This window comes from Amia ocellicauda, chromosome 6 (genome assembly GCF_036373705.1).
Source record: "Amia ocellicauda isolate fAmiCal2 chromosome 6, fAmiCal2.hap1, whole genome shotgun sequence".
In the NCBI taxonomy this organism is placed as follows: Eukaryota; Metazoa; Chordata; class Actinopteri; order Amiiformes; family Amiidae; genus Amia; species Amia ocellicauda.
The window spans coordinates 15,351,917-15,372,658 of NC_089855.1; the positions used below are offsets into that span (position 1 = coordinate 15,351,917).

The window sequence follows — 20,742 nt, forward strand, 5'->3', positions numbered from 1 at the left end:
TTTGTTCTATGTGTTTTTATTTTTTTTGCTAGTCCCAAGATCATTTCATTCTGCCATTTCCCTAGCAAACTGTCATGAACCAGGTTCATAACTATATTTTCTTAATAATTTTGGATCAAGTCTGGACCATGCGATAATGAGCTTTGACAGTTCTTATTCAAAATGCCACCAAAATTGTTTTGTACAATATTTCTCGACAAGCTTGTCACAAACTAGCAAGAAAAACTATTTATTTTGAAATGTTATCCTGCAGATATAGACAGAAAATGTATGCTCCTAGATTTGGAGTTGGCTCTTGGTTTACCATTCATTAACAGTCTTTGTCTACTATGCAGGAAATGGCTGAGTAACCACACAGGATTACAGGAATTCCTATAAATGTGTAACTGATAATCACTGCCCAAATCATATGCCTTAATACTATTTGTCACCAGTTCCTGCGTTTGATGTCCATCCTCATGCCCCTACAAAGACCCACTACTTCCTCATCTTGACAAAAGTAATCCTGGCAGAACAGCACTGGGCACCTGGTTCTTGTTTGTTACAGTTATGACAAAAGGATGGCTCTCATGTCAATACAGTAAAACTTGAAAAAACACTCGGAAGAGATGCTTGCATCTTGCAGTTATTAAGCACATATGTGTGTGTGTGTGTGTGTGTGTGTGTGTGTGTGTGTGTGTGTGTGTGTGTGTGTGATGGAGTTGGTTATCATCCCCAAAACACGTCACACTGGAACCTAGGGGATCCAGGCCAAACTGGAGAACCAGTTGTTTATTGTTGCACACACATATTGTCTGGCTGAACGATGGGGCCAACAAAGATACACAGCTCCACTCCAGCCACATGTCTCTGCTCAAGGACCACCATAAAGGCCTCCATGGACATCCTGTGCTAGACCAATACATTATTACTCTCCCTTAGCCCTCTATATACCACTGTGGGACACTAGCAAAGCTTGGTGTTTTGACAGGAAACGGATTCCAATGAACTGAAAATCATGATGCTGTACAGAAAGAAGAGTCCTACGACTCTTTTCTTTAAGATATTCTGTACCTGTATAACTATTAAATAAGAAAAATGAAAGGCTTCAGCTGCTTGCGATTAGCTACAAGTCTGCATTAATAACAGCAACTAAGGAAGCACCTCTTATTTCAATATGATAAATGACAGCTGAAGTACAGTAACTGTCAGATCCATTTATTAGTTATGGTGCTAAAGCTTCACAGGGGTCCTCAGTGGATGACCTCACTAAAACAACACACTGGTGTGGTTAGCACTGGAGTGGTTTTCCCTAGTTGAAGAACATGCTGTGTCCAGCCCCTGGCTCAGTTGCAGGGGAAGGTCACTGCATCTTGTGTCCCTCTGAGGATCACCTGCTCTTCTGACAAATACATGTCCAAATGTCTGTTTGGTTGCAGAATGACTAAAATGTTCATGCAGCTCTTTAGCAATATACAGGCAAACGGTCAACTTTCTTGATCATTTTTTGAGTCAAAATGCCAATTCCTTACACACTTGGGAGCTTTTCAAACTGATCTGTAATGGTACTAATTAAAGCACTGTAAGTCTTGGATTTCATCTTCCTCTTGAATGACACAATACTTCCTTCAAAGATGTTTTGGGGCAAAAGTGACTGTTTCTCAAAATAATTTAACCATCTGTGAGTCTCCAATGTATGGCATTACTGTGCCAAACATAATATTTATCTGATCAGTGAATGAGGGGGTAAGTTATGAATCATTTCTCTGGCATGTACTAAAAAAGACCAATTCCCCATTTAATGTAATAAGATCTCAGCAACATTACTTTGGCAATACAACTCTCTTAGCGACAGAGCAACCCTATACACCTCGGTCACAATGCATGTTCAATAGAAAGGCAGTGAGAAAAGATGTTCCCCTCAGTTAGTGACCTTCCTATAGGCTACATAGTGCTGTGAATCCACTGAGGTCAGCCCACACAATAGTCACCCAGGAATCTCCCTAGACAGCCTCTTTATTGGGAACAGATTGTGTGCTAGCTGGGAAAGGGATATATATATATATTTTTTTATAACTGCATACCATGAGTAATAGGAACTCTTGCTACAATATGCTCCATGATTGCAGAATGTACTTTGAGAGTCAAATTAAATAACAAGACTCCATATTGTTTAGCCTGTTTATTAATGTATTTCAATACTTATTGCTATTGTTTTCTTTGACTGTTATGTGCCTCTTCCATTCAGCTGAGCATTCTGCAATGGAATAATACAAAAAGCACTCCATGAAACCGATGTTGACTCGACAGTGTTGTGTCTGCTCTGCTAACTTTTACTGGAATCATAAAAGCAGTAGCCTAATATTTAATTTCCCTTTTACATTGATATTAATTAATTTCTTAATAGATAGCTTCACTACCAATTCATTTGATTTTGTACTCAAACTAAAGAGCAGTAAATTCTCTAAAAAACATTTGCAGCATTAGGCCGACCAAATTAACCAACCCCCCCCAACACACACCTATCGAATACAGAGGTTTTACCCATTTAGCCCAATTCTAACAATCCCACATTGTAATAAATAAATAGTTCATATACATTTATATGCAAAAAAAAAAGTATAACAAATGCAATTATTACTTACAAAAATGCAAAGGGTAAAGTAAATCACTTTTATAACATCATTTAAAGAATATTCAAATTCCCCACTAAATTCTGACCACATATACTGCAATAGAACAATCATAATTTGTTTTCCGTTTCTTCTCCTACAGAATTGCATTGTTTTCCTGAAGTGCTCTTTGTACAGTCTCCACAGAGTAACCACCCTTTTGTATCCCTTACCCAATACAGAACCTCTGGCCATGGAATCAGCCAGTGTATGTTTTTGATCAAGCTTAATAAATAGCTGGCCACACCCCACCCACTGCATAGCTTAAAACAACTGAAACCACAGTTAATATATGTGTGCAGGACCTTGTGCATATAAATCAAAATATCTTCTTTATTTAATTAAAAGTATATATTTGAACATAAACATGATAGTGTGTTTTGCATATTGTAAATGATAACGAGAATATTGCATCACTTATTTTGTATTTTGTAAAAGGTAATTTAGTGCAAAATTTTCAGGCTTATGCACTGAGGAATCATAGGTGATTTTAGTTTTAACATAGTTCAACTCATACACACATATACTCTTCTTCTCATGCTCTCCAGCACAAAAAATAGAAAACCTTGTACAGAAAGGGGTCCTGAAAAATTGCCAAGAGAGGCCCTCTTCACACTGATAACTTGTATTCTGAGAATGCTTACAAACTGACAGAGATTTAGGGACACATCAAACTCAACAAAAAACAGGAATGGTCCAGTATCAGGTCACGGTCAACATGAGGAGAAACAGTCCCCTTGACAAGTTATGACATTTTTTAATATATTGAAAACATCTACATGTGGACCAGGAAACTTTAGAAAAGCACAATTATAATGTCAAACCACACAAAAGTGATTATCCCACATTTAAGGTCACCCTGAGAATAAAGCCTTGGGTATATTTCTGTATGCAAAAGACTATGGTGACAGAAGAGTTTTACAGTTGCGAATGTTATACTAGAATTCAGTACACCCTTTTCTGTGCAAGAGGCACAGAAAACATTACTTCTCACTAGAGATAAGTGCTCCACTGCAGCACAGACACAAGGTAATTGCAAAGGTTTAAATGTTCCTGTCATAATGTGGACACATTTTGGTGTTAATTTTAGTCATCTCAGTTAAAAAGCACAACTTTATGTGAACAACTGCACGGACTACATTATTCAAATGTTTTTCTTGGTCCATCGTTGATTTCAGGAGTTAATCTTCACTGCGGAGATGCTTCTCTCAGCTGTAACCGTGAACAAATGGCCCAGTAAGGAACTATCGCAAATGCAGATGGATTTCTGAGAACAGATGATTCCAGGCATCCTTCAAACATCAATTAAACTGGTGCATTAGCTCTGGACTGGAGAAAGCTTTTAGACACCTCCTTATATCCACTTTATAAAGTAAAATGAACATTGGAAGTTGACTATTGTTCAGGGACGCACATAAGGATAAGATATATAAAAAGGAGCTGATGTCAGATATTAGTTCTACTTTGGATTTTAAAATGTTTTTTTTTTTTAGTATATTACAATATTTTGCTCTGCATTTATAGGTATTCAGTGTGACAATCTGAGCTATATTAATCCTACTCAGGTAGAGGAATTTGCGTGCGCTAAACAAATGTGACTGTGGTCATCAATAGCCTTGTGTAAACCCTAGATACCCTACAGGACCAATACACTTCTAAAATGACGTTCCTTTAGAGACAGTACTCAAACATCATCAACACAGCCATATAACTGTAGGCACTTTATATGAGTAATTTTGAAGGCCTTCCACTTGACTGTTTCAGTGCGTCATTCAGGGTCTGAAGATCAGCAAAGGATTGCAACTGCCAATACAAATGGGTAGCCAAGACAACAATGAACCAACACGGCCCGCAGCGCTGAAAAAGCAAGGAAAATGCAGCTGATGTTTTTGGGTGTGCCGCCTTGACAACACAGCACCCCTGTGTTGTGTGCGGCCATTCAACAACTTGTAAAAGCCGTATTTTAACCACCCATAATGAACAGCAATTGTGCACAGATGAAATGGAAAATGAAAGGTTTAATAGCCTTATTTGTCCAGGGGGTAGAGCTGATTGTGCCTGTAAGCTCTCTAAGGAAACCCTGGCACTCAGGGCATCTGAAGTATGTCTGCCGAGAGCCAGAGGAACACTAACAGCTTGCATTTCTCCAAGGAGACTTGTTCTTTTTTGTCACATTTATTTAATTTTTCATATTGCAAATATTCCCTCTTGGTGTTGCATCAGCCAGCATAAGGTGCCAGTTGATGTTTCTCCAAGGGGCAGGGAACATATTCATCTTTCTGCCCACAGTGAGATTCCTTCACAAATCAATGCTCAAATTTGATTACAGCTTTGGACGCAGCCCGAGAGCTGAAAAAAAAAAAAGCTGTATAGTTCAGTCCATACCTCCCCCACCCTACCCTTGCCTATTGTATTTGTAAAATAGGAATGCCAGTAAGCCTTGATCCCTGTGTGCTACACAAACTTGGCTAGAGGGCTGACTGCCTTTTCTAGCTGCCAATACACAGGCAAAGTAGAGCAATTATTATGGAATATATGTCCAAATGGTCAGGGCGTTTGATTATCTATTGTAATATACAGATTTGGATATAATGCAAAAAAATTATAATAAAAAAAAAAATCACTCAGTTAAGAGTGAAGAGAACATAAATTCAAATTAAACTTCAGTTACAATTGGGATTTAAAAACAAACAAAAAGATCACAGTAGTGAAAAAAGATGCAGTCCTATTTAAAAAAAACATTTTTTTTGATAGCTGCAAACTAATGGATCATTTTACTGTCTTTTGAATTCATAAAACCACCATTGATGTTTTTAGGAGATTTCACTATTTATATTGTTTAAGTGGGGTATTACATTTCCTAAATATTTGTTCAAAAACAACAGGCAATGACTGCTGCCACTTGGATAGCTGAGGAAGATTAAAATAACGTTCTGTTGCTGCGTTTTTATAACCTTTTGAAAGCTTTCAATGTAGTTGAATAGTTGAGGTACTTGACAGAGTCTCCTGTATCCTGCTTAACTGTTCATATAGAGAAGAAAAAGTAAAGAATTTTTGGTTTATTTTTTTCCAGAAATGCAGTTTTCCCAGTGTAACAAACTAGCAAATAAAAGACTTGGCATAATTTTCAATAATGTACAATGACTTTCTCATGGCCCTTCAAGTTCAGTGTCTGCAATTGGTGGCCTCTCTGTACAGACACTGCTGAAGTGCACTGCTCAGTTGTGATGAGGTCATGGAATTAGTGCTGCCATTTCATTTGTGACAGAAAGTTCAGCTCAGTCCAGCATACAATAAAACACCAACTGAAGCCTTCTGGTCGAAAATAGCATTTCAGGAGTTGAAACAACCCAATAGATGTAAATAGTAAAAAGTAAATGGAGGTTAAAACTCCATTAAAAACTATGTTGTGAAGTCTGCCTGATCTTCAGTAACAATCTTTAAATGGATAACATAATTGAAACTGGCTTTGGATTTCATTTTGTGTATAGCTTACATTGTCATACAATACATATGACAATGTAAGCTATACACAAAATGAAATCCATAGCCAGTACGGCTCAAAATATACACCTTACTTAGGCTTGTGCTCTTAAGTGGACTTCAGACACATGCAATGCTGCCAGACTTCCAGATGGTGGAGTGAAACAGCACTGCAGAGAAGTTTCCCAGACTGCCATGGCACACTGGCATGCCTTGAGGCATGAACAGGAGTGCCACTGAATTTTTGAATTTTGAGTCATACAGGAGAAAAAAAAAAAAAGAATGACTCTCTAATGTATTTAAAATAAGTCAGGATTGATGGAAACAAATGTTTACTGCAACCTTACATCGAACCCTATAGAAAATGTAACTTTAATTTGATCAGTAAACTTCACTGTCATGTGAAATCTATACTCTGCTGCAAATCACCTAAACGTAACTCTAAGACTCAGACTCTTTAAACTTTAAAATGCATCTAAAAAAATAAAAAATCAAACCACTGAAAATCTGAGCTTGGATTGTTAACTTATTTGATTTGTGATTATGAAAATCAGTTGAAACATAAATGGACAAAAATAAGATGAACACCTAAATAACACTGAGAATCTTTACAATTAATTTGAAAGGAGATAAATTACCCTACAACATTTCATTAAATCAATAGTTTAGCTGACGCATTTTAGACCCCAAAACCAAACCCTAGGCAAGACCAAAATGTAAAGCTATGCCCGCATAAATTTACATCCGATTATATGAATTCCACAGAAAACCAATCTAACCTTAACAAAAACCTATGTATTCTGGGGGATCTAACCCCAATCCTGGCCTAGACCAAAACATATCCCTAATTTGAACAATAAATGCAAGATTTGTTATACCATTCCTAGCACCATATAGGCTATATCCATAATAGTTTAGCCTGGCCAAATTTTAACATTCAGATTTTTTCATTTTTTATATTGTGAAATTATTCTTAAACACAGAAATCTACATTTCACACACACACGCCAATTAATTATCCTACGCCCTGAATAATATTCTGAATCTTTAATACAGGATTATGCTGTAGAAAAAAAAGGCCTAACACCACTGTACTACCAGTTTATCAGTGGATAAACTGCCCCTAATTAAAACTTACTATTGTCAAATGTTCTAATTTCAGGTGTTTGGAAGTTTGGAACAATTAAATCTAAATTAATAAATATATAAATCCTACCAGATTTACATAACTCTGAACATCAGCACAAGCACAGGTGGGCATGTGTAAAAGTTTGGTGTGCTGCCCACAATTGCACATTTGCAAACTTTGGTTGGGAATCAATGGTGAGTCACAGCCACTCCCTTACTACAGACCAGGACAGAGACACATTCTCAGCACAGCTTCACAACAGTACCAAAAGTATTTTTATATACTTTACCAATTCATTTACCAATTTTTCATTATTGCCAATCGATTTATCCACAGGCAACTAATTAAATACATCTTATAGCATACACTAAGTACAATAGATCAGTAAGAAAATATTCGAAATGTTATGCTCTGCTTCTGGGCAAAATTAAAGAAAACTTGGTGAAGCTGGACCAGCGAGTTTAGCATGTTATTTCTTTTTCATAATCCTATTTCAACATTTAACAGTATGTTTTGTTTGTTTAAGCAGCCTTAAACAGAATTTGAACATTCAGGAAACTTTTTTTTATCAATATCATTACACAATATTAGCAAGTGTCTTTGAATTGAATTATAAACGTGAAAAAGAATAAAGAAATATTTTGCTGGCATTTACAGTAATTTTCCTAAAACATCTAAACTTGTTTAATTCTGTTATTGACATGCTTATTTAGAATCAATTGTTTAAGAAGGTTATGATTGAAACTCTTCATTATGATGCAGAAAATAATAGTCAGCATATAATACAGAAGAAAACGCCAGTTGGTATCCGGTCTTAAGCCTTTGCCAATAAGCAAGTTAACAACAGTTTCCATGGATTCTGCCTGAGTGGGTAATGTCAGTAAATAACTGTCGAACCCATTCTACCGTAAAACACTGTGAGGCTATAGCTCTAAAACGGCTTCCAAAATACTCCAAAAAATGTTTGTTTTTTCTCTAAATTCCAAGGAAAGTGTCACTTGGCATCAGTAAAATAAACAGTTTCACAGCATTACTTTGTTTCACTTCACAGTAGCCCTACCTACAGTTTCCAAAAGCTCTACTATGGAGCCTAATGTACTTTAAAACTCCAGCTCAGTTCCTTAAACTGCACAGTCAGCAACAACAAACAAACAAACTCTCTCTCTGTTATGTCTACCTGTAGGAGTCTGTGATGATAAATAACAGTTAAAGAATCATGATTAGAATAAAATACAATAAAAAAAATCCTTAAAAGGTTTATAGATGGTGCTGGTAGTAGTATGTAAGTAAAGCTCTGTGATCAACCCTTATAGCCATCTTTGGATTGAGCCACTTCTGTGATTTCATTTAAGTAACATGTCTAATAATGTATTCCATGACTTTTCAAACCAAATGTTTCGTTATTCCGTGTACAATTACTGCAGGAGGGGTGGGAAAGACAAAAGGAAAAATACTGTTTTGTAGAATGAATCAACTCCTTCACCACAGAGCCCTCAGGCAGAGCTATTTTAGGTTTACTGGTTAAGACAAGAGGCAGTCAGGGAGTCTCCCCCATTACATTAATCTGATCTTCTAGAAAACAGACAAGGGGCAATGGAAGGCCCTTGAAATGCAGCCGTGTGCCTTGCGATCTCAGCCCGACACCAACAGCAGGCTATCTGGGATCTGGATACTCCCAAAAGGAAGCTGATTCAGTTTGAAACGTTTTATTTGAATACAGGAAAATCAGCCTGCAAAAGGCAAAGGCACAATTAATGGAGCCATCAGATAAGAAATTAAATTTAGCATTTCCATAGCCTTTTAAAAATAAAAGCTTCACCCCTTATCAAACTACTCAATATAGGATAACTCTTCTGCAGAATGTCTCAGATGACTGACGAAGCCCAGACAGCTGAGCAGTTTAAAAGCCTGTTCAATTTAGTCAAGAGGATGAGAAGAGGGGGTATGTTAAAGGCCTGTGAACCCAATGACTTGAATTCAACCATTTAAGTCATGACTATATTGTGCTGTATAAACACAAAGTTTATATATACAGGGTCCAAAACTAAAGGCACAAGAGCAGTGCTCTGGAAGAGTGTAGTTCATTTCCATCCTTTTACCACAGTACAAGTGACATCATGGTGGTGCTGAAAACCATGATAACCATGCAGAAATTGTTGTGTTTAATGTCTGACTGATTTTAATGTTATGTTTAAGACATAGCTGCTGTAGCAAACATGCAGTGGGAAAGCCACAGGAGGTCAGTATGAGGTTCTGCAATGAGAGTTTTAAAGTGGTTAAGACTTTCAAACACACAACTCATAACTATACATAAGCCATTAGAAACTTTGATTTGTATTCTTTTTAATGACACAAATTATGTCCTGATTTATGAAAAGAACAATTGTACACACACACACCCAGACTGGCAGGAGATATTACTTATACTTCCAAATTTTGGAAGTGCCCCTAAGCAGCTGCACTAATCCTCATGCTGAATTCTGCTGGGCCTTAATCCAATGATACAAATACACATTTTAAAATCTGAAGCATATTACTTTGATTGTAGTTTGATCGTGTACTAATGAAATACATTAGTTAGAAAACCCCACAAATTTGTGCCAAAGTAAAATGATCCCAGACAAGCATGGCCTTTCCATCCTTACAGAACAGGCTGTTCAAAGTTTCAAAACACCCCAGAAACATTATTTGGACATTGATTTATTTTCATGATTAATTTGACAATTTGAGCCCACCTACAAAAGACACAGATACAGATCCGTTTTCTCCTTTGCTCTTAATATCACTTTTACACACCTGCCTGGTTCGGTAAGTTAACATCAAGCAGCCTAAGTTTATCAGACAAGAGTCTCTCTCTCAAGCATCACTTCCATTCACACTTGCCTGTGGAAGCATGATCAGATTAACAACAATCATATTTGCCTCTTACAGATAAGGTCAACATGGCAGTACACACTAACAAGAAGACAAGTTCAAAATTACCACTACAGATTACTTGGGGGAGTGTCCTCACACCCCAGAAGGTCAGGCTGATCCATTTTGTTTGTATGTCGTAGTAGTTCTTTTTAATTAAATATAATTAAAATTGATTAAATATGATGTGCTCTTGATATGTATATTGATTTTTTACAACAAATACAGTAGACAGTGCATACACACCCAATTCCTCTGTAACAATTTTTAATCTGGAGGTTCAGTCCAAATGTCTCATGTTGTTTTTTATGATGTGCAATAGTTTTGGAGGCTTGCGTTTTAGGCCAAGGTGGATATTGCTAAAAAAAATGCATGTCACACAGACATACACACCTATGCACACCTTCACAAAAAGCTTTAAGAGTATACAAATAAAATGATGCACTACAAAACATGTTGCTTAATGAGGCTCACAGTCATTAATGCTAACCTCACAAATCTCATTGAAAAACACTGTGGAGTTAAAATGTCCCTTTGTAAGTTTGTAGTTGACTTTACTGAAAGCGCTCAGTAGCTCTGCTCGAGCTGGGTGGGCTGATACTGGGCACATCTTTCATCTGGACAGACCCTTTGACAGCACTGAGTCCATCGAGGACACAGGCACATTGTTTCGGTCAAGACAGGACTCTAATCACACTGTAATTTTCTTTAATCCATAAACTAGTACTCCAAATGAGCTCCTGCTCTGAACAAGGCCTGATATCAATTTTTGCCAAAGAACAATTACAACAAGAACAATCTCAATCCATTATTTTGGCATCTTGTGAAAGCTCTAGAGTAGGTGGAGAGTAAAAAAAAGACATTACTTTATTGAATAGCAGGAGGCATTTTTAAGTACTGGTCAAGACTATTCTTGGGTTAGACACATAATGTTATGCTGGTAAATGTATGCGTCCTCAACATATAATTTACTTATTGCAGTAGCACACAGTTAAGTCATCAAACGGTAGTGTAAAGCAGATCTGATGCCCTTCACAAAATCCAACTGCTACACAGCAAATGACCTCTGGTGTTGATCACTGCCAGGCTAGTGTCAGTACTTGTGTTAATATAGTGTATATACTTTGCATTTAAATACTTATTTTTCACATTTTACCATAGAGTGCAGCAGCGACCTAAAACTCCAAAACATCACGCTTCTCAATGCGCAATAGTCTGTGTAAACACCAAGCACTGTTTGTTCAGTAAACACCACTGTCCCACAAACCACAGTGTGGTAAGTTATGTTAATGTTGTCGGACATGTATTTCTAGTCTCTTTGTTGCAGTAACCTCAGTGCAGACTGCCCTGTAACTGGCTCAGCTCATTTCTTTCTACTTAGGAATGTTCCGCCAACATGGTTTCTGTTAGAAATTCTCATTAGACTGGGTAAGGAAAAAATAGAGGCCAAACATTGAAAACAAGATGAGTATGCATCTTGGGTCAATGTGTATGCGCAGGCATTTCAGATCACTTTCTTTTGTTCCTATCTGGGTACAGTTTTCTTAATCTACAGTTCACTATAAAACATTTTGCTTCCACAAATTTGTTTCATGAATTGCAACGTGTGTATGATTTTCAAAGAAACATCAATGAAAAATAAAGAAAATGCCATACTGATGAAAGAAAGCAGAATAAAACAAACTGCAAACCAAGCGTAGCAGTACAACAAAAACAACATATCCGTTGATGAAACAACATACTGATGTATTGGTGTGTTTTTAAAGCTACTGGAATATCCACATCTATGTCAGTCCAAATGAGGTAGTTCATAGTTTGTTGGTTCCTGAAATTCTCTCATTAGATGAACTTCACGAAAACAACCGTTGCAAATTCCTTTCATAGCCTCAATTAAATGATGCTGTGGGTACCAGCATGAACGAACACCACAGTATCTTGCAGGTAAATGACACTGTTTTAAAAGACTGAACCTTCTGAAGAATAACAGTCATCATAATAGCTTCACTTCCTGCTCAGGAGCCTTGCCTTGCAAATTAGATCTCCCACCTACCAGCTGATATCCATCTCTGGAAAAGGCTAGGGTGTCTGGAATATGTTGAAATGTTCCAGTCCAATAAAGCCACATTGAGCCTAAGGTGTTAAAGGCAGCACTTTGGATTTTGAATGCCTTTATATCTGTTGAGAGATGTTGTTGTACGTTTTTGTACTTGTTGATTTTTTTTAATCAACATTGACTTCATGCAAAAAAAGTGCTCCAATTGTAGTTTGCTGAAGAGCTCTTACACTTAACAGTAAACAGTATCATCTATTTCAGAGCAATAATTAAGGCTTCTTTTCTAGAATCATAATTATGCTTCCCAATGCCAAATGCTGGAGGTACGTGGAAATAAGCTTATGTTGCCAGAAATATATTTTAATTTGTTTTGGTGGAGGGCGTTATGATGTCATCAAAAGCAGGTGACAGCTCCCTCATTCAAGGGCAACATCTGACCTCAGGGTATCACGCACAATTTTCAGGACTGGCATCACAGAAGCACCAGCTATAAATACAGAAATGCAATATTGGCCAGGGTCCGCTTTGGAATGGAGCCGTGAGAAACGCAATCCCACAGCCTCTATTTATTTCCACCCAATCGAGTTGCACACTGACCACACACCCCTGCCTCACATGTGTCCTGACCAGCTGCACAGCACGTAGCAATGCCTGCTGTACTAGTTATTCCTATGCGTTCTGTGTACGGACACTGTATTTATTTATTAATATCGGCCTAGCTGCCTCAGAGAGGGTTAAGCTGGGTCATCCACACTCATAGCTACTTTTATGGCGAGTGCTTTTTAATGCCACCGCAGGTTTGTGGGAATTACTGTGCTAGACAGCATGCACAATAAACAACAAACACACAAGAAACAACTACGGGGAAGCACTAAGGGGGGCCAGGTGATCTGAAACAGAAAATAAAAATCATAATGTCTCACTACTGGGAAAAAGCAATAAGTACTAAAACTCCCATTTCCCCAACCTCTGTCCAATGTTATTCATGCAATATCAAATTCACTTCTGCACTGTGCTTTTCAATAAAATTAATCTAATAAGGTCACTGTTCTGAACATGCAGCACTTGCATTATTGGTGTCCCTCTGGAGCAGTAGGAGCAGTACTCCAGGAGGATCCCTTTAAATCCTATTTAATAAGCCATTTCCTGGCATATATGTAGCCTGTCCTAAAAATGACATACAATTCACAACATGATTTAAAGTTGCACATCACTACACAGAACTATACCTACAGAATATTAACCAGAAGCACAATACTCTTGGAACTGATCACACATTCTTGGCCCATATCCAAAACAAAAAGAAAAAAAGTATTTTGTCTCACGCAAATTAATTTGTGTGGGAAAGGTGCAAATTCTTTATTTTAAACTTAAAGTACTGCCCTGCCCAACTCATTTTGATCAAGAAATATCACAGCTCAAACAGATATCATGATGACGCACCTAGCATCAAGCAATCAGTTGCACACAATCAGAGGATATGTATTGCACTAAAATAATACTGGAAACCCCTACACTGAGGAAAAATTAGTCAACCCTAAGGGCTTTTCTTGCAGGAAATTTGAAATAAATTAAATACATAAACAGTGGATTGCTTTTAACTCACAGAATATAATACTTCCTCTTTGGTGACCAGTTTCCATAGTAATCCCATATTTGAGTGCGTGTAAGTAGTCGCTTCCCTGCGGTCAGTCCATCACCCTCACACACCGAGTCCGAGGGAAAGAGGGTGATCTAATCAGCCTGGGAAACTGTGAAAATTATACAGCAGGTGAGGATTTTCCCACTGCCAGACTCCATCACCATCAGTGTTCCTTGGAATGGTACCAGGCATATTTCAAATATTATGACACCTGCTGTGATATTATTGTAAGGTACACGCAAAGAAACAATGAGGGCTCTTCCTTCCTTCAGGGGTGGAACTTTTCACTTCCGTTTCTGTTGTGTGCCCCTTCATCAAAAGTGAACAGCTCACTCCAGGGGAGGTAGGGTCACTGAAGCCAGACTATAACTACAGATAAGATGGGAAAGGGCACCAGTTGATCTTTGCTTTTCATCAAACTGGGATTAAAGCAATCATATAGTGTACATACTGGATCTGTAATCCTGAGAATTCACATGCTATTTACACTTCTGAACATCCTGTCCAAGAAACATTATTAATCACTGCCCTTTGGTCGGTTAAATTCTACTGTAACACTGAAATTAGAGTCTTGTTTTTCTTCCCCCAAATCCACAGAAATGGAGTAGTACTGCAGTGAAATGTCACAGTGTATTTCCATGTAATTCACTGGACACAGTCAAACACGCTGCCTGGAACTCTTTATGCAATGATTCATTTAAGGAAAAAATACTTTGCAATCAATCTTGTGAGGGGAATGGATGGAACAGTGTGAAAAGCAGTTGGGTGAGAGACTGTACAAATGACCGTTAATGCAAGTCATCTGTCCTACAGCCCATGGTAACAACTCCTCTTGGTGCGCAGCCTGAATAACAAAGGTGAAGCATACACATGCATAGGTTGGCTTTACCCAGGAACAAACATGGATAAGTTCATACTAAGCAATAACCTGACTCTGGGATCAGATTTCTTTTACAGTATCAATGGTAAAACATGACAAGCCAAAAGGTTTATTTCTGGATCACAGCATGATAAGAAGTGTTCAAATGAAACCCCTTATGCCAAAAACAAGTCAGATAAAATCTAGACACTGCTGAACTGCAGGTTATCACAAACACTTAGTGAGAAGCACTGGTTAATGAGCTGAATCAGGATACGAATGACAGGACCACTGAGACGGGTGGCCGCATTGTTCCAAACCCTTTGAATCATTCATGAATTCTCAAGTTTATCTCAAACTTGTGGATTTAATCTTTTACAGATGGCTAGCAGGAAGTGGAACCTTAATGAATCAATTAATGCTTCTTGACAAACAATTAGTGGTAATTAATTAATGTTATAACAGCGGCAGTTTTAATTATTAAAAAGTGCAGTAGAGGAAATCACAGGTAGAGCTGCTTCCCCTTAGTCTTGCTGACAGAGGCTGTGCTTAGCCTTTCTACTTGTGTACAGGAAACAGTCACACATCAGTTCAAGGACTCCATAAAGTGTTTCCCCAAGACTGACTCATGGAAAAACATTTATAAAAAGACACAAAAGGGTTATATTAGAAGACAATTAATCATGATTTGCAAGACATTAATGTCAACCTAGCAGTAAAACCCTATCACTCATCATGCCAGAACTTGGGTATCATCAACATTTTGTAGGAGGAGAATCATCCCTCTTTAACGTTTAAATTCCCGCAACCCATCAGGTGAGTAAGGCTGGAGTGGACCATTTCAATATAAAACAGTCTCTTGTAATATTCAAGCATGGCAATTAATTAGCCTCACTCTAACTCTAACCAACCCTAATCCTAGCTCAGAGCAAAATGTAACAAAACGCAACCTTTAGACCATTTCAACCTTCATCTATATCCTTAATTCAAACTTAACAATCACGTTACGTCCATGAGATACCTACCACATACCCTAACAGCAGCCTGAACCTCAGACCTAGACAATGCCAAAATGTCAAGCTGGGCCCATACAAATCTACACCCTAAGTCAGTAGGAAAGCAACCCCAATCTTAACAAAAGCTAGCATTATGTATCAATACATCCAATTCTATATTAACCAAAGCATCCTGCAATTCCCTTTTGCCTTAAATGTTAGCTGTACCTGAAATGAATTATGGTTATTCCACATATTATGCTGTTTATCACAGCAGCACATACTTCACTGGAATAAATTAGTCACCAAGAGCAGCATATTGCTGTGTATGCTGACTAAGAAAAAACAAGTCCCAGGATTTCCTGCTGTGACATACTATCTAATAAAAGGATCTTGAGAACTTGGAAATCTAGACCTATATATGGAGGAACAGTGAAAGGGCCATGTTCATTATAAATCATTCAGTTGAAAAGAAAAATTCCAGAGCCATCATCATCATAGTGTTTGGAAACAGAAGTGAAACCGGGTTCTGTGTGCTGACCTCTGAATATGATATGCAGGTGTGCGGTGGCAAAACAGGAAATGCTGCAGTGCAGAGGAGCAGTTCCATCAATTACCCATCCTGCAGGAAACTTATTTAATGACAAACTGAACATTTTCTTTTGGTTTGCCTAATTACTACTGTGGCCATCTGATATAATTTGCACTTTATGTTCATTAATAGAAAGGAGCCATGATCACAAACATTTTTCTCACAATTCTGTTTTGGTAAGAACATATATGTCACAATGTGTTAAAGACACATTGCCATTCAGAGAGAATCTGAGAAAAGTTCCTTGCATCTAATTAATGACTCACTTATTAGTGCTTCACATCTTTACCACTCACTGCAGCTCAGTTTTCCATCTCTTCGGGAGAAAAAAAATCAATAATGAGAAATAAGGCTATCAGGCAATTTTTAATCTCATAGAATCAGGTCGATAAACTCTCAAAGAAAACCTGTATTGTTATGGGTCTCAAGATAACTTTTTAATTAATTACCAGAATTGAACAGAAACACTGCTATGCTCTGAAAAAAATAAACAGCAACTCCTGCAGCACACAGCTAAATGTTGACAACTCAATTGCAACTCAGTTTCTTCAAGCTAACCTGCTTAAAAATCTTTTATGTATAGAAAGGGTTTTAAAATTGGTGTATGGCATTTAATAACTTTGCCAGGGATCATCAAGGTTATGTTTGTTCTGTAAACTCATTCAAATGTGTTATCAGTTTCTCCAAACACACTATCTGTTTATTCTGGCAAGGATGTAGTATTATCACTAAATCCAAAATATAACAGAAAGACACGAATTAGGCCACCTAAACTGTTTCCTCAGTTCCACAGATCTTACTTATATTGGACTGAAGTGCATAAGACACAAAGAAGTGCTTAGAAGAAGGACTTAGGCTTATTCGAGGAGTCATTGTTTCAGGTTGATTGTTTCATTTTACTGTGGTAAAACACGAGGCAAACCTTGAAGAAATTACTATCTTGAAACAATACAGCCTTCAGTATTACAAAAGGCCTGGGAGAATGCAGTGGAGTCACATAGACCATTTACCCATGATAGTCACTGTTCTTCCATTACTGTACTTCCACTTTATCAGTTGGTTGTAAGAGTCTTTGATGATCTGAATACAAATTAATATATGACAGATGTGTTTTATTTTCATTATAGTCCTGTCTTGAGTTTGCTTTAAATTAATGCACCAAAAAAAAAAATAAGGTTATTTCCAATAAATACTACATACACAGAGGCTATTATTGCAAGACGAAAGTTTGCTTCCAGCAATTAAAACGCGTACGGAAAGCAGCAACCCTGAAAGAAATTATATTTTATTTGCTGAACCTTTGATCCTTTTTATAGTTCTGATTACAGAAGGTGCTACGTGCGCAATTCACACACATCAAAACCTAGGTGTGAATATGACCTACATTAAATTCAACTGCTAAATCATTATTACAAAAACACTATAATATGTTTGCTCAAACTTTCTATGCTCAAATGAAGATGTTTAGGCTATTGTTTTTGTTTTTATAGGGCCTGGTTGCATTAATGTACATGTATAAATAAGGTAATTCAATAATAATAATAATAATGTTGAAGACTTTGTTCTTCAGTTCAATAAACAATGTCATGTTTTACCATCTGAGAGGCTATATATTTAAATGTAGGCCTAATTGTAGAGTGCAAATTTAGGTAATTCACTTTAGGGATGTAGAGCAATTTGAAGCTATTATATACAATTATATGTATAAGATGCTGCAATTTTATAAACTGTAGCAATAAAGCATAAAAATAAAATAACTATATTTTACTGGTATAAATCCATCTCTGTCTGTGCACATTCATGCTACTCATAATAAGGTAATACAAATGGCTCTAACTGCTGTATATTACGAGTCCTAATTCCTTTTATTTTAATACTTGGCACTACAGATCTTTATTTTGCAGTCCATTCAGAAAAACATGACTGCAAATGCCAACTGTCCTCAGAGGAAATGAAACCTTACACAGGCTAATACTGTCAACGACTTAGTTTACAAAACAAATCAGATGTGTAGAAACTGCTATAAAAGCCACAGAACAAGATGCATGTGTAATTGCAAACATGTCACAAATGTAAATGCATGTACAAATAAGATGGCGTAAGCAAATGCAAATCGGTAACCTATGTCAAAGACCAAAAGTATATCTGTTCAGGCCAGTTTTATATGTCTTGCATTGGTGTAAAGTCACTTGTTCGTGCTGGGCTTTACCTTATTCAAGTGGGGGTTTCTTGTGATGTCATAGCCCCTTCTCTTGGTGCTGACTGATCTGCTGGTGTTAGTGTGACCCGGGCCAGAGTGGCAGACCCTAACTGCAGCCCAGCAGGCTCTAGGACTAGATGCTACTAAAGGTACACCTGTGCTACTGGAGATGATTTTCTTAATGCTATTCGTTGCGTTTCTGCAGAATGACAGCATGCTCTTGCTTGGCATTGTGTTCATAGTTCCTGCAAGAAAAGAAAGATGGAAGAAACCATAAAGATATGCTTCACAGTTCGAAGGGAAATGCTGGTGTTAAACAGCAATCCAAATCAAAATTACAATGTTAAGTCGTGTTTATCCCCAGCCACATGTTTGGCGCTCCAGCACTAAAACAACAACGCTGCGGCCTAAACACTGGTCAATCGGGGGTATATCTCACACAGCGGCAACACACACAACAGGTTGGCAAACGGCATGTACAATTCAATATCTGTGTGAGCATCCATGTTTTAAAAAGGATATCAGCTGAAGCAGACGCAGACGCAGCGGAAAGAACAATGGCTTTAAAGCAGTGAACCCGTATTACATTTTTATTCAATTCCCCGAAAAACTGCGTACCTGAAAAATCCGTCTGGCGAACTGAGCCGGGTGTTGGCGACGTCTATATCGATCTACTCGCCGCCGGGCTTATCTGTGGATATGCAGTATCTGCAGAAACAGCTGATGCAGGGTTGTTTCAGTATGACATTGACACACACTTTCTCTTCCCTGGCTCCTCCTGACGGCCCGCCTTTTTCTCAAAGGGCCTCCAATGAGTACTCGAGTGAATAAGGCATGGCTGGTACTCAGGTCTAAACGGGACAGCCAACAAAAGGGGAACGATGCTCACCCCTTCTGCCCGCCTGGGAGATCCCGGAAGACACAGTGAGGGGTACGTTCGAGCTACGTTCGATGCAGCCTGCGTCATGACGTCACTCCTTCGCCCAAGCAAAAGACGCGCAGACGCACAACATGTTCATATTTAAATTGCATTTAGTTTTAGCTAGAATATATGTATATATTGAAATTTTGTAGAGAAGAAATCCTGCCCGCAAAACTGCATATAGGAAAAGGAAAAAGTAATCAAAAATGTATTTCTTTTCAGAATCATCTCGTCTTAAAGTACATAAACTGATCATGTGAATTAAAAAATAAAACGTTTTTCAGCGCTATTTTCATTTTTTTATTGAAATAGCAAAATTAATTAATTATGTATGCTGATGTCAATATTAATATTATATTCTAATTACTTGTGTTGTGTATGTATCCCTGTATTTATATGTATCTTTGTGTATATCTGTATGTATCTCATAAAGAAAGAGTAGCTATACATTTAATTCAACATTTTAATTTCAACTGGAAGCTATAACTACATTGTTTGTTATTCAGTGCTGTAGCAGTATTATTTTTAAACATTGCTTTTAAAAGCAGTTGAAAAAAACTTTACTCTAATTAGCTTACAGACCTTTACCATCACAGAATGAACTAAATAGAGGCAGCTCAGGCTAATTAGAGACAGGGACTAATAAAACCCAATTAAGTCAGCATTGCAGCAATAACCACAGTGTTCCAGCTGAAATTCACACGCTCATCTCCACCCATGCCATATGAAGATGTCGCATCTGATTTGAAAATAAGCCTAGCTCTTCTTTATTTGCAACCACACTCTGAACAGTAGACCAATTACACCATGCTCATCTGGATAACATGGAGAATGTAAAGGGGACAAATGGAAGTATCAAATATAGGACAATGGTTTCCTTATTATCTGGATGGGATTCTGCTTCTATTTATTTAATTTCCAATTAAAGAGCACAAGACAAGATATAACAACAGGATTCATACGATCTAATGGAAGGTGTGTTTCTCAATTACACACAAGCAGTGCTGAGTTGGTGGTAAGAGATAATAATCTGAAATGCTTTGAAGTGTTTAGGCGTCACTGGGTCTATAGATCGTGATTAACCCATGCCAAGAAAAATTGGCTGCCCTTCTGTAACTATGCTGTGCTTCCTTACCGCAAGCACTCTGAACCTCTGAATATACTTCCCTTTACACAGGAATGTTTTAATGCTAGCACTGCAAATTTCACTGCACGTGATCAGTCTTCCAAATAATGCTAAATGAATGTATGGTTGCTTTACTGACTCATACACAGCAATAATAAATTCAAAGCTGTTTCCACT

General features: G+C 37.6%; 1 protein-coding gene across 1 annotated transcript in view; it reads right to left on the bottom strand.

Annotated features, from left to right (window-relative positions):
- Positions 1-19,439, bottom strand: part of me3 (malic enzyme 3, NADP(+)-dependent, mitochondrial) — a 51,005-nt gene extending 31,566 nt beyond the window's left edge. The window contains exons 1-2 of the mRNA XM_066706284.1: positions 19,136-19,439; positions 18,527-18,762 (exon numbers count right to left, since the gene is read on the bottom strand). Of these exons, the coding sequence (XP_066562381.1) occupies positions 18,527-18,757 (231 nt within the window). The 5' untranslated portion in view covers positions 18,758-18,762; positions 19,136-19,439. The remainder of the gene's footprint in view (positions 1-18,526; positions 18,763-19,135) is intronic.
- Between the last annotated feature and the right edge of the window lie 1,303 nt (positions 19,440-20,742).